The 26,314-nt window shown below is 39.5% G+C and overlaps 1 protein-coding gene across 24 annotated transcripts in view; it reads right to left on the bottom strand.

Annotated features, from left to right (window-relative positions):
• ESRRG (estrogen related receptor gamma) overlaps positions 1-26,314 on the bottom strand; it is a 406,125-nt gene that overhangs the window by 326,640 nt on the left and 53,171 nt on the right. For 6 of the 24 annotated variants that reach the window (XM_051615710.1, XM_051615714.1, XM_051615728.1 and 3 more), the window contains exon 2: positions 25,966-26,011. The exons of 13 other annotated variants lie outside the window; for them this stretch is intronic. In XM_051615710.1, the coding sequence (XP_051471670.1) occupies positions 25,966-26,011 (46 nt within the window). Of the gene's footprint in view, positions 1-17,744; positions 17,805-20,924; positions 20,944-24,589; positions 24,607-25,685; positions 25,721-25,965; positions 26,012-26,314 lie in introns of those variants that run through there. 5 more of the 24 variants (XM_051615709.1, XM_051615739.1, XM_051615741.1 and 2 more) reach the window with 5 other exon arrangements.

The following is a 26,314-nucleotide window of genomic DNA, read 5'->3' as shown; positions in this document are numbered from 1 at the left end:
AATGTTTTTATACCATAAAAACACTTCAGTTAGTGTTGCTTTCCTATGAGAAATTCCTTTTCTGTTGCTTCTGTGAGAAGTCATTTTTCATAATCTGATTTGTTTCCTCACGATGCTCCTTTAATAAAGCATGATTGCATCTATTGAGGAAATAAGCTTTCCCTTTTCTGCATGTGGTCTCACCCTGTCAGTGCTTTCATTATTTTCTCGTGCAAAGTCCTTCCCTGATGTCTTACTCGAAGCAGCACTCACTGCTGGCGGGCAGCGCATGTTCAGCATGTTGTGCCACTGCCGGCTTCTCTCAGACAATCCCTCTTCTCTGTCTAGAATGGATTTTGGAAGAGATCTACCTTGAAGATAGTTTAACAACACTTAGACAGAAAAACAAACAGTCATACATTGTAAGCCCTGCCTAGGAAAGTATTACTGTCACTGCTAAAAGCAGAGATAGGGTTAATTTGTGTCTCTATTCTGCACCGCACCAGACAGCCTCCTGACTATCCCTCAAAGAAGGGTACTTCTTTTCAGAAGAGGCAGCACGCAATGCTTTGCTAAAGGAAAAGGGAGATTTACCCTGCACCGCGGTTCTCTAATGACGTCCTTTTTCCTTGAGTACCAACCCTTGTTTCCTGTGACAGAGCTCAGAGAACTTGACACAAAGGCAGCTGGTCCCAAAATCCTGGCATGAAGAGCTGCTGACCGACCAGAGGAGATCAGAGCACCATGCGTGCTCTGCCTCCCTGAGGAACAGGCCCTGAGCAGGCATACTTACATCATCAACTACGTCAGTAGTGGGAGAATAATGTGATTTTTGTGTAAACAATGCTTGTAAAAAGTCATAACAACAGAAGTCACACAGCAGCTACTATGGAAAGAAGAAAATGAAACCTTTTTAAATCTATGTATGTGTTCAGATGGTGTCCTCTGCTGTGATAATTTAACAAGTTATTGCTCGTTGAATTCTATGCTGCAAAAAGATCTCATATGTTGAGATCTCTCCTGGCTTTTTGTTGTAAAGTTCACCTTTTTTCTCACTCATCACTCTGGCCTTCCTGGGAGAAATTCCAGGTGCTGACAGGTCTATGTCTTTTACTATGCTTCATCTGCATGAAGAAAAACAAATGAAGGCACACATCTTTAATCACACATTTAACTATGCCAACCCATGTTCCTTCTTTTTTCTTTTTTTTTTTCTTTTTTTTTTTTTTCTTTTTTTTCTATTTATTTGCACACATTTCAGGCTGTGCTAAGACCCCTTCTGTTCTTCTTCCAGCTACAATTTGCACCCATAAAACATGTGCGATAACTTAGCAGCCACAAAGTGGACACAGGTCATGTACCTGTGCTGCCAGCTCCTGCTCTGCACAGCCATCCGTGCAGCTCCAGGGACAAGACTGAGGTCAGGCTGGCAGTTGTGCCAAACTGCTGCCACCGTCAGCTGTCCATCCATCAGGTGTCCTATGAAAGGGAAGCTCCTCCTGGAAACTCCATCTATTGGAAATCCCCTCTACCGTCAAGGCAGCCCTAAGAGCAGGTGGAATATATCTGGCATACTGAGAGAAGCAGAAGCCATTTCAAAAGTTTGTCTGATGCTTTAGGATTTGACTTTGGGAACAAAGTATCACCCTCTTCTCAGTCAACAGGCTAAAAGTAGTTCCTGGGATGATAACTAAAGTTACTACGTAATTTACACTATTCCCACTGAACTAACTGGAAACAAACAAACAACCAAAAAGCAAACAAACAATAACAAAAAAAACCCAAACAAAACCAAAACTCACCACAACTATCATTTCAGTGTGAGACTTCTGGGTCGTAAACATTACAGTGTCGAGGTTTTCAACAGCATTTTATTAATGAACTCAGAGCACTGTACACCAGGAACTATACAGATGGGGAAATGAAGCAGAGGAGATGAACGTACACTCAATATAAGTATGTTCTCCCAGATAGTTAAGAAAATCCTAAAATCAAATGTGAATAGACAGCAAGAATTTCTACTTAAAAATAAGCTTTATAAAAAGAAGCCAGGAATGGAAACATAATTCCCATAGAAATGAATACTCTGTTTTTCCAATGATTCTGTTGGAAACAAGGTTTCTAAAATTGCTTTTCCAATCCTTCTGGGAAATCCTTTGGTGTTTTTATTTATTTAACATCAGGGAAAATATTAAATGCAGAAGTAGTAGGTAACATTGCTTCATCTAGAGGAGTGTCCAGATGATTGGAACAGCATTTCCTCAGCAGAGGATCTCAGTGTCTAACTGTCACACAGGCTCAATTCAAAGCCAATAGCAAATAATAAGAATGCCAGACTTACATGATGTAATTCATTACATGCATTAGCAGCCAAACACTTGATGCAGAAATCCTATTTCCCAGGCACTGCCTCCTAGTGCTAAACCACATTTTGCCTACCAACACCTCAAACACAATCCCTCTCAGGGCTGAATTCACAAAAAGTTGGCAGTTCTCTTTTGAGCTTCCTCCAAAGATAAACATGAGACTCTGCTCACAGAAAAGCACACACAAGTGGTTTAAAATCACCCTCTAGAGGGGTACACATATCCATGGGCTCTGCTGAGCTGACTGTCACCTGCCTTTGGCCTCAAGGGAGCTTAGCCCTCCCTTTGGATGCTCCTGATACTGCCCAGGGCTTTGCCAGTCTCCTTGGCCTTTGCCTTTTATTGATTTATTTAATGAATGTGCATGGAGACATCACCCAGTTCCTTCCTGTTGTAAAAAGTTGGCTGTTGCTTGCATAGGACTTTGCAGCTTTTCATAAAGAGCTTTTCACTCTCCTCCCTCTCCTTTAATACACACCTTTGATCACATAGATTACCAGCAAGTGTGACAATTAAAGGCTTATCACTGAGTAGGCAAGTCAATGTCCATTCAGATGAAGTGGGGCAGTTACACCTTTGCAAAAACGCAGCTTAGACTGCTGAATCTCACTGCATCAAGTAGCCTAAAATCTGCAAAGCCTCAGTGAACTGCAACTGTTGTCTTAGACTTCATGTTACTTCACTTCAGTGAAACTCTGAATTCTTGTGAAGGAGAACTTACTGAGGAAAAAGTGCTGGTGTACTATTCCATGTAGAGACAACACAAGGCCTGAGTGTTTCATGAACATACAACATCTTTACTATGAAAAACAGTTGGCTCCACAAAGTTGTCTATTCACAGGCCAGTGTTTGATTTGCAGCACAATACCAGTGATAGCTTTGTTCTCATTCAAAAGCATCGGTACTTGAAATACACATCTCACCAACTGTAGGATTTGGCTACACTCAAAGGACGCATCTATATACTTTAAAGTTGGAGAAGAATTTATTCATCTGTTATAAACAATAATCTTGACAATCTAGGTGCTCCCCAATCCTGAAAATATCTAAACTCAATTAATTTTTCAATTTCTGACACGAAGGTCCACAGAACTTAAGAGTTGCATCTCTACTCACAGTCCTCTTTTCAAAGGACTGGACCATATAATGTGCACCAAAACCTATCTAGGAGCCATAAACTACCTCTACTTAAGTCCCTTAGCAGGAATATCCATGGTGTCAGGCTTAAACAAGCACCCGCCAGCAGGGTCAGATTCTGCTCCCATGCAGAAAACAACTTAGTACTACTTGTGTTCAAAGACATCTTGTTGTTCCTCTTGTGAGAACTTCTTTCATGTAAAATAAAGTTCAGAAAGGGTATTCTCTCTCCCCAAGTCAAGAGAGTGCTCTGAGTCAGCACAGTCTGTTCCTAAATGTCTGAGTGCTCCTCTGTGAAATGCCAAATTAGTGCATAAATACTAAGCACAATCACTGGACTGACCTGTAAGATTTTAACTACCTTTGGAGTCAGGAACTTGGTCTAGTATTTCTGGGGGCCCCATAATTACTTAAGTTATTCTCTGCACTGTGGCATCTGCTGTAGCATTTAAAATTAGTTTATGGGTAAAACACATCAAACGTACTTCTGAGTTAGACTTTTTTCCATCTTATATACATATCTTCCACCCTACCACATATCAGATATCACATTTTATTTCTTGGCTTATCATACAAAATTCTCAAGTAGTCTACACTTCCGTCACTGCTTTATCGCAGTGTGCCATGACTTCAGGACATGAGGTGCTAACTACCACACCATGCATAAAACTAGTCTCTGTGTGGAGTGTCTTGCTATAATAGAGAAGTAAAATGATGTAAGGTCATAAGCTAAAACCATCATAAAGTGCATTGCAGTCACCCTATACTTAAATACTCCCATGCTGCCTCTTAACTCAAAGTGAGGCAATTTGCCTAATGTCCATAGAAGTGACACAGTTAATTCTCCTCCCTTAAATAATTCTAACCTCTCCTCTTTCATGTGCCTCTCTAAAAAAAATGTTTCCTAAACTGAAACAAATTTTTACAAAAACACATCCTTAAAATCTTTAGCGTTAATAATACTGGAAGAATAAAAAGAAATATAGAAAGGCCTTCTCTCATTGTGCTCAGATACACCACAGATGCCTTTCTCCCTTAAATGGAGACCAAATCCCACAGAAGCATAATGAACACAGTAAACACACTCTGTGAACTACATGAACATGGTCTCAGCCATAAACAGCAACCTCAGCATCTTTCTGTTCATGTTTCCTGCTAAATAATTGCAAAAGAGCCAACAACCACCAAATTAGTTCTTAAGATTTAAAACTTTCTATCCTGATAGTGCAGTGCTTCTATGTTACTCATCAGTCTGGCATTTAGCACAACACTTTATAATAGGACAGGTGGAAGAAGGGCATCACCTGTAGCTAAAGGGGAATTATAATCTTAAAAAAGCTCAATTTGAAGCATTTCCCAAGGGGAAAGCATCTGCAGATTTAGGACTTAATGCAACATACTTTCCATGTGTGCAAGAGCATGGTCCTCTTGTAGTACAGTTTGAAAGCTGCAAACACAGTAGTTATTCACCAGTTGTATGTTCAAAAACCAAGGAAAAGAAAAAAAAAACACAACTACCAAAAAAAACCCCAATACCATAATCTTCTGCAGAAGAAGTTTTGATGTATCAAGCAAAATGTTCTCCAACTGGATCATTGCCTCTCAGTTTTTACTACAAATGTCAGCTAATACAGAAATAAACTAAAAATTTCTTCTAGAAAAAAATAGGAAGCATTGTACAAGTTATACTGGTATCTCAATGACAGTTGTTTCACACAAGAAAGAGGAACAAAAAAAACCACACCTCTGAGTAATTTCACCTGAAAATCAAATATGGATTCCCCTAATCAACAGGTATTGGATAGCAGACATATTACCTGACATTTTATTCAGTCAAAAGGATGAGAAAAGGAAATTAGAACATGGAAAATTTGCATTCACATGTGCTACTAGACTTTAGATGCAGGAACTGCCTGGTAGTTACAAAGTTAAAGTTAACAGTAGGGTCACTACTTTTGGAAATGCAATTATTCTCACTGTACAATTTATTATTAAACAGTATAAACTATGCATGGCATGTGCACGCACTCATTCAAAATAATGATTTTATGGTATAAATTACTGTTGGTTTCATTACTGCCAGAGTAAGTTTTGCCAACAGCTTCAGTCAGTGTAGCATCTGCTCTCAAATCTTGATAGAAATGAAGTCTACCAAACCTGGGTGGATGCTGATTCTTTTCAAGGCCTTTTACTACACAGAGCTTTTATTTCAGATGAGCAATAAACTGTTTTTTCTTTTGACCCACTGGTAAGCAAACTGGGAACACACCACCTCCTCACAGCCATGATTCTTAAACAGATTATCATCAAGCCAAAGGAAATTGAACTAGGAGTGTTGTTAAGATGTCTTGATGCCCTTTGTCCTCCAGGCAAGACTATTGCCTGTTTCTGAAAAATCTCCAACAAAAGAAATGCCACAACATCCCTACCTGCCTTTTCTTGGTGTTTTGTTTTATCCACCTTAAAAGGTTGTTCCTAATACCTAATCTGAATTTTGTTTGGTTCCATTTAACAGATTACTTCCCAAACCCTCCCACTTCTCACCATGGAGAATAAATTGATTACTTTCTTTGCCACCAGGCTTTTGTATTCTTACAGCCCTGTCACCATGTTCTCCCTCAGACACTGCTTTTTCATACTGAGCACCCCCAATTCCATCAATATTTCCTGACAGTTCACATTTCCTCACTCTCTTACCACTCTCATTGCTTTTCCTTTGGACTTCAAATTTTCTGTAGCTGTATTTGGGGTGCGCTGCCCAAATCTGCACATAGAGCTCCTACCAAAGCTGTGAGGAGCAGAAGTCTCTCCATACTGCTTATGGGCTATATTTTGTATTACATCTTTGGCACTTGCTATCAAGAAAAGCTCTTAATTTGAACAGGAACAACACTTCTGCCAGCTTCACAACTGCTCTTAATTAACTGGAACCTTTAACATTGTAAATTGCATTAAATTAGAAGAAGTCATACTTAATTGGTAATCTTCAGTTAGCCTACACCCCAAAATGACAGAACATTTCAGGGTTACTACTGGAAATACATAAACACAGGCATGCACACACAGTCCAAGTACAATTAACAGAGACTTAATCTAATCTGTATTCAGATGCGGATGTACAGAGATAAATAATCTACAGATATAATATAAACACCCACACACTGAGTAGGTCTGTAACTGAGAGGTTTATCTAAGTGATTAAGAATATCACAACTTTTCTAGTGCCAAAAAGAGGGGGGGGGGGAATAGATAGTTAAATATAAGCACAGCTAAAATCCGATTCCCTTTGTTTATATTCCCAAGTCTAGATAAATGGGTATGTGGAAGAGATCATATCTACTTTAGCATGTCACACTGTCTGTTCCTCCTCTATGTAAACAGGTTCAACTCTTCTGAAGGAAATCAAAGCACATATATAAAGATGTGTGTGTGTGTGTGTGTGTGTGTGTGTGTGTGTGTGTCCAGGGTAAATGGGAGTAGAATAAGGCCCCTTGTTGGCTCAGGCCTCGCAGGTGGTTGTGATAATAGAAAAACCAGAAAAATAAGACACTTTAAGTTACCTACTATGCAATAAGTATCATGTAATTATACTGTAATTACAGTCCTGATGATTGTAGTCATATAAAATAAACTGTTACCAAGTTTTTTTAACTGTTCACTTCTATTTACAGTCATCTCTGATAAAGACTAAGCCTCCCCAAAAATGCATGATAAAGCTTCTTATCACAGGTTTTAATGCCTCTAATAACTACTGTAATTCTGTGTGATTTAGTGCTTTGAATAATCCACCAGGATTTTTCTCTAGATCTTTAAAAGGATTGTAATGTGTACAGAGGTGTCGTAGTGATTAAATTTACAGGACACTTACCAAAACAGTGATAAGAAGGGATGTTTAATTAACACATGTACACGTTGTTCAACTGTACTATCATGCAAAAATGGAAAGACCTGAATGAGACCCCTATTTTCTTTTCAAAATGTTAAAAAAAAAAAAAGTTAAACAAAGGATTATCCTTACTATACAATATAGGAGCAGACTTTTTGAGAGCAAAGACAAATCCAGACAGCACCTGGAACTGGTACCAGCCTAGTGTTACCTGCCAGGTAGAGCCAACGTCCTGGTACCAGTTGGACATCCCAGGGAGAAAGGAAAAAGTAAGTCACACATGACAGTGCATGGGAATTCACCAGTTGAGTTTGGAGATGTCGTTCCTTTGGCTAGTGGGTAGTTCAAGGTCATTGCACTTCTCTTCAGCTACAATGCCCGAAAATATCAATACTGATAAAAGTCATTGCAGAAAGCAAGCTGAAGGTTACCTTATCAGATGTTTTTTCATTCCGGGCCTCAGAAAGGCACAGAGGTGCTCTAGAAAATCCCTTTTCCCTTCATCAGTAGATTTACTTAATGGCCAAGGCTATCCCTTATTTATATAACAGATAAGTAAATTTAAGTTAAGCAATGAAGCACACCAGGAGACTAAACCCCAACAGAAAAGAGCAGAAGAGTCAGCCATATAGTGGGCGGTGGAAGAGAACCTTTATCTCTCTAAGGATGCTTTCCACTTTAACTTCTGCTGACATTTTGTCCACTGTGATGCTGACAAAACAGAAGGGATAGAGAGCGTTATCATATACGATCAAAAAGACAGGGAAAAAAAAAAAGTCAAAAAGCTCATGCAACCCATAGTCCCACTGGGGAAATAGCCTTTTAAATATTAGAATTGTTTGTACTTTGAAATGGAAATCTCAACACCTGCAAGTGCATGCAGCTTTAGTAGAGTTCACTTCTGGGTGGGCAAGTGCCAGGTAGTAACAGGGCACGAGAAAAGGTTTTGGTTCCATGAATGGAAACATAAACCTCTCCTTTGGAAAAATAATTCTTAATGATCTCAAAGGCCTCCTGGTTTAGTATGGAGGATGAGTTCCTTTTTCTTTAGAATGAAACTCATGTATTTTGTATCACAGTTCTGGCACAGGGCTGTGAAGATTAAGTCATTCCTTGACCATCACTGTGGGCACGCCTGCTCTGATCTGTGGTGCTATGCGGGGGCACACGAATACTGGAAATGGTGTAACTGCATTATTACTGTGCTCTGCAAAGGCTTTTATACCCTGGTTCTCAGCAAGACTAATTATTCTAAAAGAAGCCTCACACTACTGCAATTATCCTGCTCCCAAAACCTGAGTTACATCATTTAGGACACTGTGCTTTGCTATTCAAGCACATTTGTGCAGCTTTATTTTTGCAACAAAGATTTTTACTGACGCGGGGGGTGTGAGGCAGGGGGAAGTTAAAAGGAACAAGCTCAGAGATTACGAACAAGAAAGAACACTTAAATATAACAGGAATAGGATGTTAAAAATCACGTGCTTGTGAGTATTTACATGGCACACAGGACTTCTTACCTGCAGAATCTTTTCTCTGCAGCAAGTGAAGGTGAAGGTGTGGGAACCTCCTCCTTCCCTTGCTGGCAGTACTAAGTGGGCAGCATGGGGAGTGAGACCATAGGAGGAATTTATTTCTCCTTTCTGTCATCAATAAATTACTAAGGCAGCTTTCAGGACTCCCAGAGTCCCATTCTTGGCTGGCTATGCTCTGCATGGGCTAGCATACATGATACCCTCTTGTGTAAGGCTGCAGTTTTTCTATAGCAGAACTGACATCTAAATAAAGCAGAGAAGTTTCTCCTGAGACACAGCCTCCTGCTCTGAGCTCCAAAGATAGGCAGCACACCATTTTACAGTCCAGGAGGAAAACTGTGGGCATAAGACTCAGAGGTTACCTTTCAGGAATAGGATCCTACATATATAGTAATATTATTACAAGTATAGAGCTTGTTGAGAGAGGCTGAAACTCCTAAAGAAATGAACTAGTCATCCCCTTTACAGTTTGTGCTAAACATCTGAAGTAAATCAGTAATGCACACAAAATTTGCTTGACAGTAGGACTGACAATGAAATCTGAAAATTAGTGCAAGTTCATCAAACACTTAGTACCTCATCCAGAACAACCTGCAGGTGAAACTGAAATGGTTTTTAATCCAACTCTTCCCTTCATGGGTAAGAATTTACAGTAGTAAACATTATTTAATGTCCCTATTGAGACATTGACAAATATGTAAAAAAAAATAGCATCTACTCAGTTAGTCAGAAATTAGCAGAGCAGCCTTAGTCATTTTCACTACCTCTCATGATTTATTCAGACATTTTTCTCAATACTTCCATATATGCCTGTTCTTCCCTTCTGTTCCCAGCAAAACTAAGAGCTACTTCTGAATGCAATGGTTAATCACGTTTTTGTTACATTTCAGCAATAGATGGAGAACAATTAGATTTGCAGCTGAGAAAATGGGCAAGGGGGAGGAAAAAATAAGAAAGAAAAGCTGCCGCCTCTTCAGCTAAATGACTCAGAGATGGTACATCATCATCTTCAGACCTCAGAAACCAAATTCTCTGTGAAATCTCCAGAAACGTCAATGATCATGGTTTTAATTTCAAGTAAAAAAATCCGGTTTAACTACCTCTGAGTACTAAGCCATCCACCATATTGAAGTTTATCATTATAAAAGTAAAATATTCCTTTTAAGAAATCTGCCTTACCTTCCTAATCCTCTCTCTGGTCTTTGTCTTGGTAGAGAGACAGATGTCGTAGAAGGCAACTGAAAATATTTCACCAGGATATGTAGGGCACATCCTTTGTTATTACAGAAACAAAAATACGCTTGATTTTATCTAACTATGTGTATTTAAAGAATTACCAGCAGAACATAAAACGAAGCAGAGAGGTCTATTTAAGGTCTGGGTGTTCCAGCTATTTTTACGGAAGCCGCCACAGATTTCAATGGGACTGTTGCACACTGAATTGTGAAAGGGAACAGCTACCAGACCAGAGTTAACCTGGAGCTGTGTGCGAAGGGAAAGATGCTCACCCTATGGAAGGCATATGCAAGCTGAATTGCATAAGTTAAATTAAAGACATCTCCACTTTGGCAGAATTTGGACAATGACTCACTTTATTTAATTATGTAAAAATTTTAAACGGGGCAAACTCTACTGTAGTGACTCACATTAATGCTGCCACATGATCTTCTGATAACTACATCAGTATATAACTCATGTCTCTGCTGCAAAGAGTTTCTACAGAGAGAATGACATATTACCTGACTAACATTAAAAGGACTCCATGTTCCCAGCAATGACTGGTACATTAAGTAATGCTTCAGAAAGTAGCACATAGTACACCAACGTTTTTTTTTTCCCTTGACACAAAACTACATATCCTCTAATGACAATAATTCATTGTCATTCAAAAATCAATTTTCTGTTTGTGTTTTATTTCTTTAAATTGATAGAGTTGTGGGAAAAGATTCCAGAAATAGAACCTTACATCATTTCCTTTTCCCATGAATAATTATGGTGCTGCAGACCTCCTTAGGCTTCCAATCCAAGATGCTCTCATCCTGTCCTTACACAAGTGGCAAAGACACCCTCAGTACCTTCAAGCACAAAACCTTCTGCCTAGATCTGGCAGCAAGGGTGCCAGGCAGTCACACATGGTTTGCTTCACAGACATTCTTGGACTTTTCCCTGCTACCTCCTGCACTTTTCAACATAGGTTTGGTTTGCTTGGTTTTGGTGTGGACTATCAGAATGAACATTATGAATCTCATGTCAAGCTAATAGGACTGATGACCTTGAAATGTCCACTGTGAAGACAGCTATCCTTCATTATTTGGTTCAGATTTTAAAAAAGTAGCAATACACTATTTGTTACTTCAATGCTGTTAAGAAAAGGCAGAGTTCTTTGCTTATCTGTATTAGATCCCTTTTCTGAGCTCTAAGTGTTGCTAGATTTGTACCCTGGAGGACCATTGCATTACATTCCCATTAAACATTTGAAAAAGGGATGTCCACTGCAAGGCTTTCTAAACAACATTTTTGGTCATACTGAAAGCACAGATGAGACCCTGAAGTAACAAAGGGGTATACAAAAGGCGTTTTCACTACAAAAGGAATGTATTAATGTGACAAACACAGCCTTTGTTCATGCCAGATGCTGACTATAGGTGTGGATGAGGAGCATGATGAATGAGATGATGAGGAGAAAGCAATTTTAATTGTGCAATTAGTTATGTTATGTTTGTGCGATGTTTTGCATAACAATTATAGGCTGCTGGTGGACTAGTGATCCAAAATGACTGCCTTCCAAAGGAGTTCAAACAGGTAGGAATGACACTGTGCCTTCTTGAGCAACTACTTTAGAAAGTGAATGAAAAATGTGAATTATTTCAAGTGGCCTTTGTATGGCGTAAGTATGATGTTGGGCTTGGATGCCCAAGTGCAGCATGCTTTCTGCAGATGACAGTGATAAGAAGTAGCACTTGTAGAGGATGCCCCAAGGGAATGCCCCAAGCCAGTGTGGTGCTAAAAGGCATAGGAGTGAAGCCTGGCCTCTGAGCCACAGAGCTGATAGGAAATGATTTAAGATATTGGGACCAGTATGTGAAATGGGCTGGATCAAAAAACAAGGAGCAAGAGGAGAGAATCCATAGTATGTTCCTTTTTTTCCCTAGCATCTACCAAAGAGAAACAAAGCATCCTGATTATTGTCTTATTATTATTCTATTATTATTATTATTGTTGTTGTTGTTATTATTATTATCCTCTTTTTTCTTAAGGGTTCATATAAAAGTTAGATTTAAAATTGGAATCCAGATTAAAGCTCACTGATGCAACAGTTCCTGGGGGTAGAGGTAAACTGCCCAGAATGTGCTAACAACATGGGTGTCGAATGATGATCTGCTCATAATTGACACATCCAAATACACAAGAGTTCATTTCATCTTTGATATCACCCCAGGGATCCACACCAGTCACAGCTGGTGCAGAGAGGTATAAGGCATACTGTCCCGTTGGCTCCATCATTATTCAGTTCACAGGTTAACGCCACTGGGGAGCAGGAGAGATGCCCTCACATGCCACTCAAAAATGCTAAACTGGGACACGTCATTGTTGCCCTGGTCCTTCTCCCAGAGAGGAACTTGGGTCCTTTGGAACATGCTCTACACCAAGAAAAAAATTGTTACTGACATTTGAATACTAGGCTAATGAACCGAAAGGGGAAAAGAGTAGGGATTAAGGGGGAAAAAAAAAAAAAGACAAAAAAAAAAAAAAGACTGGAAAATACTGGAGAGAAAAGGTAAGACCTGTGCCTAAACTGTTATTTACACAATATTTTCAGGTCAGATACTGTTGTCCATTCATTTTTTAAATAGTCTGCTCACCCCTTACTCCGATAAATAGTTACACCTACAGAAGCATAGAGTGCTTGTTAAGTCAAGCTGTTTAGCAAAGACATTTACTTCTGCACAGAAACTCAGCTCCCGTGGTGCAGGAGAGCACAGCAGTGTGCTGTGAGCCAGCTCTCAGCCAAGGGAATGAAGAAGACATCAAAACCAGAGAAGAGGGCAGAGTTAATTTTTCTATACCCCAGCAACAGCACACACCCAGTGCATGGGCTTTACTGCTTTGACTGGAAGTGGGAAGGTTTTTTTGAAAGGCTATTTCATCCAGTGAGAGAAGAAAAAGGCTATCACATGACTCTGCACCCTAGATACCGTTTGTAGAGTAGCCTTAAGTCACAGCTGGACTCCTACAAATTGTTTACTATTGCAGACTGATATTGAATACACAACCTGAGGCAGAATCACAGAGAGAAGGATTGTATGCATACAGAACTAAGCTTCAGTCACATCTCTTCCAACTGACTGCGAGTGTCTCTACAGTAAATATCCAGGCTTAAACACCCTTTGGAAATTCATTAGCAAACACAGCAAACAATAGTCCTGAAAACAGCATCATTCTGTTCAGTGCAGTAAGAAGTACCCCACTATATTGTATGTTCAAAGATGGAAGGGCAATCCTCTTCTAAGCCGAGCTTCTCATGAACCTGAATCCAATCACGCATTCCCTTTATAACAACCATGTCTCTAGGTGCTGCCCTACAAAAACTACATCATATCACCACCACCTTAAAGATCAGCTTTGGTACTCCAATAAATAGAGATACAGTGGTTTTCTTAAATCACCTGTATTCCTCTTGCTGCAGTCATTTTGGCTCTGTGCTATCAGTCTTGCTTAGCTCACCTTCATATGAATGTCAAATTTTGCATTTGCTGTGTCCTGTCACCTAGACTCCTGCTGGAAAGCAGTTTGTTTTTCCCCCAGTTGGTGCACCAGATTTGCATCCCCCTTCTCCCCTCTCCAGAACAGAATGTAATTAAAGATCATGGAAAAATAATATACAGACACACTAGTCAAAGTTAGAAAATTTCAGGTTTGGTTCTGCTTTCCAATTTTACATGCTCCAATTCACTTCTGCATATAAATATAAATGGCTTTGGTCACTGATATCTATTAACTGCTAGTGCATCTGATCCTATGAGGCAGAGATGACAGCAAGATCCACAGCAGCTTATGAGCAAGATTCTGCCTCACAGAATCACACCCAATTAACCAAAAATGAAGACTTTTGCCCAATTTTCTCTTCGCTTACTGTGCAATGGTTATGAAACATAAACCAGAACTGTCTCTAAAATCATGGTGTACAGGAAAGTGTTTCATGACGTAGGCGAAATGGTTCATCTGAGAAGCCTGCCAGGATGATCACTTTGATAGCCTCGAAACAGAAGAACCACTTGGGTCTGCAAAGGCCAGTGCTGGCGGCACAGCGGCACCACTGATTTAGAGCAGGGCTTATTTTGCACATCCCCACCTCAAGCAGTGGCACTTCCACCTCAGGTTTTCTGGTGGTACGATAGAAAGAACTGAGACCTTACTGTCCTTGACTGCGGGATTGAATGTCACCGAAGAAAAATTAACTGCTTCTTAATGAAAAAGAAAATAAAAAATGTTTTAACTGCTTCTACAGCACAGATATAAATATAATCAAACTGCCCTTTCTCATCACAAGAGTGAGCTAGAGGCTACTGTTGATCTTCAGTGTCTCCTGACAGGTTCTGGAAAGGAAAAAAACCCACCAGGTTACCTTCCACCATGAAGGCAGGTGGGGAGGCAACTCAGGATCCACATCCTGAGGTCTACCACAGCTAAATCATATTCCAGCCTGTCTCCTCTTTTTAAAAAGGAGAGTGGAGGTAACAGAGGTCACTGAGAACAAAGATGCTCATGCCGTACAACTACAAATTCCTCCCTCTCTTTCAGATAGGGAAAAAAGTAGATGTTCACCTTTACTGATGTTCTACTGTAATTATTTTTTATGGCAATTCTCCTCCATTAGTTAGAGGATCATAATGGAATAAACAGAAAAATGAGCTCAAGCCTCAGTATTCTGCATTGTAATCTAAATTAAACTAGTATTACAAATTTGTTTACATATCTCAGTTGAGCTATGCAGTTTCAAAAGTTACTTGCTGAACATAAACATGTCTCCTGATGCTACATTACCCACTATATGCAGTAAAATATATTCTAATGTAATACAATAAAACTGGAAAAACAATAAATGTTCCTATTTATTGAGAAACTGGACAAAAAATAGCTTATTGTCAGTTTTTAAAGACTGAAAATCAATAGATGATGAAAGGTTGTATTTTTGTTACTATTACACTGTTGACTCTAGCAATAAGTGAGATATGGATTACAACTAGGGGAGTAAAGAACTTGTGGGATATACAATTTGGAGCTTCTTGGATTTTTTAGAAACTTAATGCTCTGTATTTGTACAATGGTGGACATCTTGGCACCACTGTTAATGGGCCCCGAGAGCATAGCTTCTCTATTTTGTTGATGAAGCCAGCTTTAAGCATCTTCTGTCTTTCAGAGCATTTCTACTCTCCTGTGCCTGGATTGAGTCCACCCAGCTAAGCTCCAGAGTGAGTTCCCCAGGTCTGGCCTCAATGCCCTGTACAGTCCTCAGAGAACATCACAACCCAATGCCAGATGGAAATCAGGTTAAATTAGATGTTCATTTGGCAAAAATCTTTAGGTTTCACTCATTTCTGAGCCTGCTGTCCTTCCTTACATGTGAAGTTTCCAACATCTGGGCTTCAAGTGCAGAGGGTCTGCCATCTACAAGTGGCTGAATTTTCCCCTAAAGATATGGGTGCAGAGACGCCTAGAAAACACAGGTGTTAAACACCTTTTTTCCCAGTAGAACTTATGCACAGGAGTCAGTTTAAAACCCAAACTTCTGTATTCATTTCACAAAAACTGCACAACTGTGCCCAGGCTGGGAAGGCATTCTTGTCTCACAGTGCAAACTAGTTAAAATGGAATGTTAAAAAAAAAAAAAGCAGAGATAAAAAGCACTGAGCTAAACATAAACACTGCACCCAGAGTCCTTAAACAGTGATTTATGCCACGTTTTTCCAAGTGAATGGTAGGTATGACGACCATTACATATAAACCCAAATATAGATGTTCTACCCTGACTATATTTCTAAACGCTGGAACAGAGTTTGAAAGGATGCCAATTATAATAGGAAGTTAGGACTGCTTTTAGGATTTATATTCTTTTTGTACATTTCATAATCATACAGTAGCTCAGACCTTGCTAGATGGGGATAACACAGTCAACGCCTACACTGCCTTCAGATAAGCAAATGTACTTCCCTGTAAGAGTGGACAGTGACCACTGGATGTGACAGAGAACTAGTAAAGCCAGCTGATGTGCTTTTGCAGTAGCTGATTTTATAGGTGCAAAGAGGTGTGCAGCTGTAAGTCTGCAGAAGAAAAAAAAAGTCCCAAGACCCTGAACAAGCTGCCAGTGTGCAGAATTGGCCAACCTACTGCTGGCCCTAGTCTGGCACTTCCCTAACACCAAATTTCTGCTTCAGACTGAGAAAAACACAGAAATCAGTGATTTTCATATCATGGTTTCTTCTGTTTTCCCAGCTAGAGAGCTAGCAATTTGTAAAAAGGAGGCTGTTACCACATAGAAATAATCACATACCAAAAAAAAGATTCATTTTGTTCCTGTAAGCTTTTGCTTAAGTATACCATGGAAAATAACTTTGATGAAATAGTTTGCCCAGAGCGCTTCTTGTCTGGAAGACTTCTATAATTTAAGTGCAGTTCTGTAAATAATTTGGTGATAGGCCATCAACATAATTTGGTGCTGGACTCATGCAACTTTAAGGAAATGGCCAGCAAGCCAAAACTTAAATCTTAACTGGGTCCTTGTACACAAAATTCACATTAAAACCCAGTCCAAATCTATTGGTTTTGGGTTTTTTTTAAATCTGCTTATTCAGTTAAAGGAAGATAGTAAATTTTGCTTTGGGAATGAACACAAAGAAATGTCATGCTTCCCCTCAGTTAGTAAAAGAACACCCACATACAGTTAACCCTGCAGACCTCCATAAAGATGTACAGAATTTTTGTACAATGACATCCCAAATTACTGCCACAGCACAAATACATAATGTAACATTTTGTACTGCTGCTGAACTATCAGTAACTTTCACCAAAGTCTCTCAGTTCACCTGTGCTCTTACCCTGTAAAATAGCAAAAGCTATTGCCCTGATTTTTAGACAAGCCTCAACTAAGGCTGCAAGATAAGAGGTACAAAATTGTGTGCATGGTACATTGCACCTTTAATCATCTACCTGCCTGAAATACTCAAGCAAGTAGTTAGACATCTAAATGTTCCAACTATGGGCTTAAAATAAATTAGTTTTGTAGTACATGACTGTGTCCACATTACTTGAAAACTGGCGTTCACATTCCCCCCTCAATCTAAGCATCACTTCAGCCACAGGCTGATCAGGAACTCAAAGTCAGTAGTAGAGCCAAGCCCAGGCCTGAGATTCAGTATTTCACCTGAGAAAAAGGGGAAAACTAATGTCTGCAGGATGCTTCCCATTCATGCTTCATGTCTGAACAATCACTATTCCATCAGAAATGTCCACAATCAACATTTCCTTCCTGGTATGTTCACTGTGCCTTCTGAAAGCCTCCTATGAGTTTGACCAAATGAGAAGAAAATGGCAAGAAAATAATATACAAAACGAGGCAACAAAGTCATCCCTCTCACTGAAACCTCACATCCCTCTACTGAAAAAAGGTCTCAAGAAGCAGACATGTTTATACTTCTTTTTCCATCTGAAAAATGGAAAAGGAGGTGAAGTAGATGGGTTAAAAGCCAGCAAAAAGTAGTAAAAATATAATAATAATAAAACCACCAGGTATTGTTGCAAGGACTTCTAGATAAGCATCTTAAATCAGGGTAAATTACACACCTCATGCTGGTGTCTCGGTCATGGGAAATTATGAAGCTACGTGACGTCTCATTTGTTGTGCTGAAAACAAATGTAAATAAATTATGGAGAGAACTAATTTACATTTAGAAATTCATCCCAATGCATGACATGACTGCTGATAGTTTTTTAAATGACACTTTGAGAAGGCATGCCACTATTAAAAACAGATCATAGCCACCTTAGCGAAAGCCTGTGCATGTGTGCGCATGCATGTGTGTGTGCATGAGTGTGTAAAGGCAGATGTTCTAGAGACATCTTTCAAATCACTGGGAAAAAGGCCTTCTTTTACTTGCTTTCATAACCAAAATGGTGGTGTCAGAAGATAAAAACATCAGTCTGTATTCTTCTTTGTATTTTTCCACCTCCAGAGTGGGAAACAGAAAGACAATGTCATGGATTGGGTGCTGGCAGTACAACAGAAAGTGCAAATACTAAAATCGTAGGAACAGAAAACATTGTGGCACGTCTCTCCATCATCAAGTGTAAATAAAACTTCCCCTTAAATACACACACAAAAAGCCTTTTGCTAAGCTTTTATCTCCCCCCTCCAAGTCTCACATTTTAAGCTGTCACTGAAACAATTGAGAAGGATATCCAGGAAGCCATAAGATGGAAAGCAAGTTGAACCGTGGTTAGCTAAGCAGCATACATTCAGGCAAATATCCAAATGCTTTAGGAGCTGTCATTCTCCATCCCGCGTGGGAAGGCTGTGAAGAGACGGACTTGTTCATATCATGATTGCTCTTATTATTACGGCAGTGAAAACACTGCATACTAATGGATGTGTTTTCAGAAAGATGACTATGAGATGGCTTTTTAGACTCTGTGCCTGGCTGTCTGGGCTTCAGCATCCAATACTGCCTCTCCCTTTCTTTGCTTCCCAAACAGAACTCTTAAAAAAAAGAAAAAAGTTTGTAACATGAGAGTGAAATAAAACATATTTCCAAATGGGGACATGACAGTGTTCTACAACCCCACATACGGCAGCATATTTACATAAGCCTGCATAGGTCAGAGAGTTTATTTGTTAAGGGACAAATAAGCAGGCCATGAAATAATTATTTTTCATTGTGCCCTGCCAAACCTATCCAGCCAAAGGCTAAATTGAGCTGCTATTGTGATTATTTGAACTGTGGAGCCAAAAGTCTTCACTGCAAAGCATCCCAGCTGTCCTAAATTTTATTCTGATGGCTAGTTTTCACGCTAGCTTGGAACTTGCCAAAAATGCTCCACAAAATAGGCAGGCGGAAGGCTTGCTTTATTCAGACCTACATCAATTACTGATTTAGAGCTGTTCTGAGAACTTGATTATTAACAAATCACTTCCTGAAATTGTTATGACAAGATTCACATATGCAAATGGCAAGCTGCTCATATGTACACAGCTAGCAAAAGAAATTAATACAAAGGTTCCCAGATTTATTTATGGTTATTTCCTACTGTGTTTTACTGCAAATTAGCCACTAAAATATTAAAAGGGGAGGGATCCAGCCACAGCACCGCAGCTTTGACATACGGTGACACGGGAACACTCAGGTCATAACTGCTCAACGTGCTTCTGCCTTCACCCACCTCCCTGCGGAAGAGGGTCTCCCAATGCCTTCTGGCATCAGAGGAAACAAAACCACCATGGTAGTTCCCAAGCTGCAAATCTAGTCAGCTGACCAAGAAGCAGGTAGCACTGCCCCACAAACAGCTCAGATCACAGGCTTGGGAGGGTATTTCATATTTTAAACAGGGTTGACAGTGGAGGAGGGAGAAAAACAAACATATATTTTTAAACCTTATGCTTCAAAGCTTAAAATAATCCCTAATAATGAAAGATTAGGATGAGACTGTGTAGAGAGAAGATTATCCCATGTCTGTTCATTGTGAGGCTCTTAAAACTTCCCTTGAGGCACCCAGGGTTGGTCATTGCTAGTGACAGAACAGGAGGATCTAGAAGGATCTCAGGAGTGATTAATTTCACAGTTTCAACATTTCTGTTTAAATAAGCAAGACACAAATGAAAAACAATAAGGCTAGCTGTTTTGAAGGCAGCAGACTTGTAAATAAGTGAAATGCCCATTATTTGGTATTGGGCTGCATGTACTGCAACTCCAGTGAGACAAGTGCACCTCACTGCTGGTGCCTTCTTTCTCCTCCACCCCTCCTACTATTTTTTAGCCTATTTGTAACTCCATTCTAATAATCTCAGGGCAGCAACCACTCCACATTTGCACATGAATTAGAACAACACCTCACACAATGGCATACCAGTCCTGATTAGAGCTGGACTGCTCCTGGGAATGCTGATGGGAAGGCTATTATAAAAAGAGCTCATAAATGTATAGAGTACAGCACAGTAAGACATACATACACACAAATCCCTACCTTTTATCATGGTTAACATCACTGGAGTGTTAACTCTTCGTTTCCCCAATAAAACTGCAAGTGGTTTAATCGACTTTTAAGCTCCAAAATGGCTGCAGGATGTGTGGCTAACACCCAGCACACCTTCACAAGCACCCTCTGTGAAGTTAGGCATCTACTGTGGATGTCTGTATTTATTCTTTACTAAAACAACATGGATGTTATGCAGTCCTGTTACAGATGTCAAGGCATAAGGTTGAATGTTGCACAGGATTTGCATGAATGCTGACCCAATGATGAGCTGGGGACATTCAGGATGAGGAACCAAAGGAACCCACATAAGTGCCAGGCACATCATTCTGGTGCTTCTGTTACAGACCTACTGTGTCTTAACCTGAATAGCCCAAATTCCCCTCCAGTTTCCTTCTTTCCTTCGGAAGGGCCTATGACTTTTGAGCTAATATTTTAATATATACTGGAATTTGAGCTTTTGCATATAATAAACTAGTTACTTTCTGGTACCTCACATATTAACAACTCCAATACATAAACTTGAACTTAGTCTGGTATTCAGTCATTTGATTTTTAACTGAAAATACAATAAATACAAAGATTTAAAAATCTTTATCAAAAGAGTACAATTTTACCTAACAATTCTGACACATTAATTATTTTGTAGGACTTTTTTCCTGAAGAACTATGAAAGGCCAACATGATTTACAAAGAGAAAAAATAAAAGGAAAGGAGTGGGTGCAGGTAAGGTGGCAAATCAACAAATTACTTGAGTACATGCATAAATTCAGGTACCTGAGCCCTCTTTGAGGTCAAGTTCCACATTGTAGTCACTCAATCCAATATTTAAAATCTAGAAAAAATGGAAGTAGCAGCCAAAATTTAGAAATATATTAAAAATGCATAAATATACAAAAAAACATAAAATGGCCACTTTGCCAGGCCTGTTTTGTACATTTGTACAGCAGGAGAAGTTCACATAAAAAAAATAAATTTATAAAACCGACTACAGCTGTTAGCAGGCATATTAATCTGTCTCTGAAAAAGGTTCAAGTTACTTTTTGTTAACTACTAGTTGACAGACCTTTTATTTATTAGACTAAAAGCTCCACAGAATCAAATTCCATGGGAAATCCAAGATCACATTTTGTTTGCCTCCTGATGGGTTGGTAGCATTACAGGGTCTTCGTGTGCTTTTCCACAAAACATTACACTCAATGCAAGTTTTGCCTGTGACATAAACACGGAGGCTTTCTGTCTCACAAAAATGTGACTCTCCTCGTTGAACATTCTCGTGACTCAACTCTCATTTCTTCTGCCCAGTCACCCATGGCTCTAGCCAAAGCAAACTCTACTCAGTGTCACACTTCCAGTCCTGAGGAAAGATCATTCAGGAGTGACCATCTTACTTCTACAGAGATAGTAAGAGACTATGGTCTATATGGAAAAGGCTATTGACAAGCCTGCACACACTCATTCACAGTCAGATATGTGACAAAGTCCAACAAAATCCCATTAGGGAATAATACAAATGACAGAGCTTAAAGAATACAGCTAGCTCCTAATTAAACAGCCCATAAAACTGTTCAGAACTTGCAGAATTTATCACCAGAACAGGTATCTCAAGACCTTTCACAGAATGTCATTTTAACAGACCTGTTGTCCACTGAACCAACAACACTGTTGCTTATAGATGAGGTATTTCACCAACTTAAGTACTATTAAAAGATGATTATGCACTGAGCTTTCCTGAAATTGTATAACATTTGCATGGTATAACACATACTCTTACTCACTTGCTGCAGTCTGATTCAAAGTGCTATAAATACGTTTGCCCTTTCTGCTAAGCCCGCCTAAGGGATTAGCAACCCCCCAAAAGTTCAGTTGAATATTAACTGCATTAACTTTGCAGACTGTAACATACTGTTACACTCAAACAGCCTACGGTGCAGTATGGATGACTTGCTTAATAAAAAATGTTTTCGTGCAAAGCCCTGTTGCTAGAAAAAAAGAATCTGCTCTGTCAAAGGGGGTGACCTCTTCCATTTAATTTCATAAACCAAAAACATAAAAGAGAGATCTTTACAGGGGTGCCCAGAGAAACACTTACCATTTTGTCTGTCAAACCAGACAGACTTCCCTGGCAACACAGCACCAGCTGCACTCTTAAGTTGGAAATTAAGTAATTTCACCATGAAAAAAAACCTTGTGAAATACAGTAGTAAAGTGTCATCTGCTGTAGCAGTGTGAAGTTAAAAACTAGAAAAGAAGTATGACTGTTTACCTACTTATTTTGTTAAGTAAGTAGTGCTTTGAGTGCCAACTCCCATAAAAAACACATGCCAAAAGACTTTTCAGCACAAACTTATATAGCAGTGAAGACAAAAGGAACAGGAAATATTTAAAAGTTGGAAGCAGGAGAGTTGATAGGACTGTAAAAAGGAGCTGACTTGATAGCTAATGCTAAAACAAAAAGCAGGTTCTTAAACCTCCAAAGTAAAAGGCTCTGAGGCAGAGGGTAACTGGGAATACCTGACCAAAAGATTAAGAAAGAGAAGGACAAAGAGGAAAACAAGAATTGCTGGGGCAAGTTTCTGAAGGTTACAAGGCATAAAATAGAGTTGTTTGAAGTATCCAACAAATTATTAAAATGCATTTAAAGTTCAAAAAAACACCCGTCCTTCATTATAATCACAGTAATACAAAAATGTAGAACATGTCTATTACCTGTTGAAAAAAGAAATTTTTGCTTTACATCTTTGCTTTAATAAAAATAAATGCAAAAAACCTTCTCTATGTTGCTGTGAGAACATTCAACAATTCTCCAAAAGGCCTTGACACTGAATGCTGCAATGAAGCTTTTCTTATTCAGTCTTCAAGGATCATATATGCATCAACTTGTAAAAACAACGCTCTCCCATATGAAGAGTCTTGGGTGTAATCATAAACTAAATAAAAACTTTAAGACTTGGAAACCATACTTCCCCATAATGCTGTACACTTGCTTGCTTCTACCATTCACCATCACCATTATGTTGTCTAGAATCGGAAACCAACACTAGATGTTCATAGTTATGCAAGAACTTAAACTGCAGAGAGCCTCAGCCAACAGCATTAAACCAGAATTAAAAGATTTACAGGAAAAGAAAAATATTGCACGGCCTGCCAGTATCTACCTCCCTTACACACATACACACACTGCACACCTGCTACCCACCAGCCAGATGGGACTGAATTCTCCTGAATCAGATCTTGAATTTTTAAGCTCAGCTTGAGTTCAATTGGATTTAAAGAGATCAAAATATATTATCATTTCACGTTAAAAAATTTGCATCAGTGCTCAGGAACTCCTAGTTTCAGTGCTGTTTGCACAATTAGATATGTATAAAGTGGGATTATTGCCCCAAATGTACTAATACAAATAAATAAAATGCAGCTTTGCAACAACATTTAATTTAATTACATATACTCAACTAAGGCTTGAAAAACAGAAACAAGCTGATTTTATATCATCAGCATGTTAAATGAGATTGGGAATTTAGCTAATCTGCAGTGCCCAGCAGTATTCTTTTAGAAGTCTATAAAGGCAATTTAACAGCCCAAACTCACTTAAACATTGTTGGAACTGGCCCTTAATGCACAAATACCATAAAATATTGACATGTGTTAAGAAAAAACTGGGAAGCATTATATTCCTAGAGAATCTGCTAACCTTGCATAATGTAAAATTTATCATCAATACAGTTTCTTTAGTTAAGAGACCTCTAGCCTGTTCTTCAGGAGATCTCTTTCCCTCTCTCCCTCCACCAGCAGCAAAGCTCTACCAGGTCCTTTTCCGCTGCATTTCAGTGGGCTGCTCGCAACTGGCCATGTCACATTATTAACTGGGACTGGCCTCCAACCTAGTCTTTTTCCACCATTTCCATCAGTCCTGAAACCAATTTGAGACTTTCAGGGGGTTAACAAGTTGTTGGCCAGCAGCAACACCTTCTCTGCAGGGACCTCGGGCATCTGGAAGCTGCTGCCGGTGGTGTTGCGCCAGAGCCATGTCTGGCAAGTGCCAAAGCACAGAAATGCGAGTCCTGCTTGCTTGGCCAGCCTTGGACTGACCTTTAGTCGTAATAGGGAACAGGAGTTTTGTTAGTGAACACAGAGTTCTGGTCTCCACATTTTTTAAATTGATTGTTTTATTGATGTAAAGTGCCCAGGTGCCCTCATGACAGTCACTAATATAGATTTTGAAAATAAAATTAATTAAGGGCCAGTCTGGACCACCTTAACTGTCATCATGTAGTACCCTTTTCTACAAGTAACAATGCTATCAACCAGCAAGCACAAGTACAGTGTTTGTAGAGCATTTCATTACATCTCAAAACACTTGACTACGGAGGTCAAGATCACTGTCACCTATCTGCGCCTGTGCGCACAAACACACACACACTCTCACCCTTCTCTCCTACCTTCCAAAGAGGAAAACGAAGCACAGAAAACTTAACTGACAAAGGGCCGTGCAGGAGAGCCAGCTGTGTGGCAGCGGGCTGTGTCCCCCTGGATGGCAGCGAGAGCATGGCACAGGGTGAGCCTGAGCTGAAGCAGAGCACCCTGGCATGCAGGCTCATCACAACTACACTCGTCCAGCCCCTGAAATGGCTCCTCATTAGCTGTGGGTTACTGGAGTCCCAATGAGTAGTGTTATTTTCATTCCCTGCCTACTAAACACAAAATTCATTTGCAAATATCCTGTAAAATACTGCAAAGCAAGCCAAAGAGATATGACAACATAAGAGGCATACTATTTATGGAATGCACTTACCGTCATTTAGAAAAGGAAGCTGACATGAGCAACAGCCTAAATTTAGCAACACATTTAGTTTTATTCACTAGTCACAATGACAACATTTCAGAAGGCTACCGCACACCTTGTGCGCTGAAAGGTTCCACTGAAATCAAGACAGACTTTGATCTGAAAGGAATTCAGGATCAGCTCCTTAATGAATATAACGCTGAGTTAAATTAAGGCAATCACCATCTTGACTTTCTATTCCAAGTAGATATAAAATTACATTGATTGCAGGAAATGGTGGCATTCAAACAATATTGCAATGGCCAAAGCCTGAAAGCTAAATTCATTGTCGAGCTAAACTAGGCTTTCAGAGGGCACCATTTGATTTGAAGGAAAAAAGCATCTATAAACCACATATTTTCAATTAATAGTTTAAAAGGCACAGAGTAAGAAGAGAATAACACTGGTCAATATGCCACATGCTACTCAAACAAGCAGAGTCTCTGCATGTAGATGTAGATATGGTGTGTTTGTGTGTGCGTGTATATATCTCTATATGGGTGGGTGAACACGTTTTTGTTGTTGTTGTTTTTAAGCAGGCTGTACTACAAAGGCCAAATTTGAGATCTGGAAAGACACAATGTATTTCAGAACAGCCTGAGAATGCTCTTTTATCCATGCTAACTTTAATTCAAAAGCAATTTCAAATCAACAGCACCCAAAGTTAAACCTAGTTCTCTTGAAAACTCAGAAGAATTAATTCGAACCCTTACCTTTGGCACCTTAAAGACTTTTGGCCATGACTTACCTGTATAAATAGAAAGAACTAATTTACTACAGAAATGCCCATGGGCAAACATGTTCTGGCTAATGAAGTGTTCAGCTTTTGCATGATTAACCAGCTGGTGGGGGTGGTGTAAAAATCACAGGGCATAAAATAATATGAAAAATTGATTAGCAGCTCTCTTTTAAAGCACTCCGTGAAAAATTTCCTTATTTTTGCTCAGCAGTTTGGAAAGCAACTGTATAGAAAGACAGATTTAAATGACTTACCAAGGAGCCAGGCAGAGACTGCACCAGGCGCTCACTCCTCCAAGACCTGCATCGCAGAGAGGTTCAAGTGAAAAGCAAGATACCAACCAGCACTATGGCTGGCTTACTTATACAACTGGTCCTGCCACTAGTCATAAAGGTAATTTTCTATTATATTGCAAAAGACATTATATAAAGTTAAAAACGATGACTCTGCTTTGAGTCAGTTCAGCTTCTTCCCCAGTGCTCTACTGCTGAGCACCTTAGCTGGCTACAGCTTCTCCCATGAGCCAATTTCACAAATGCCTCCCAGTGAGCCAAGAGATTCATAAGCTACTCAGAAATAATACACACATTTTGGTGATACTAC

This window comes from Apus apus, chromosome 3 (genome assembly GCF_020740795.1).
Source record: "Apus apus isolate bApuApu2 chromosome 3, bApuApu2.pri.cur, whole genome shotgun sequence".
NCBI lineage: Eukaryota > Metazoa > Chordata > Aves > Apodiformes > Apodidae > Apus > Apus apus.
This window is presented reverse-complemented; position numbering and strand designations above follow the sequence as displayed.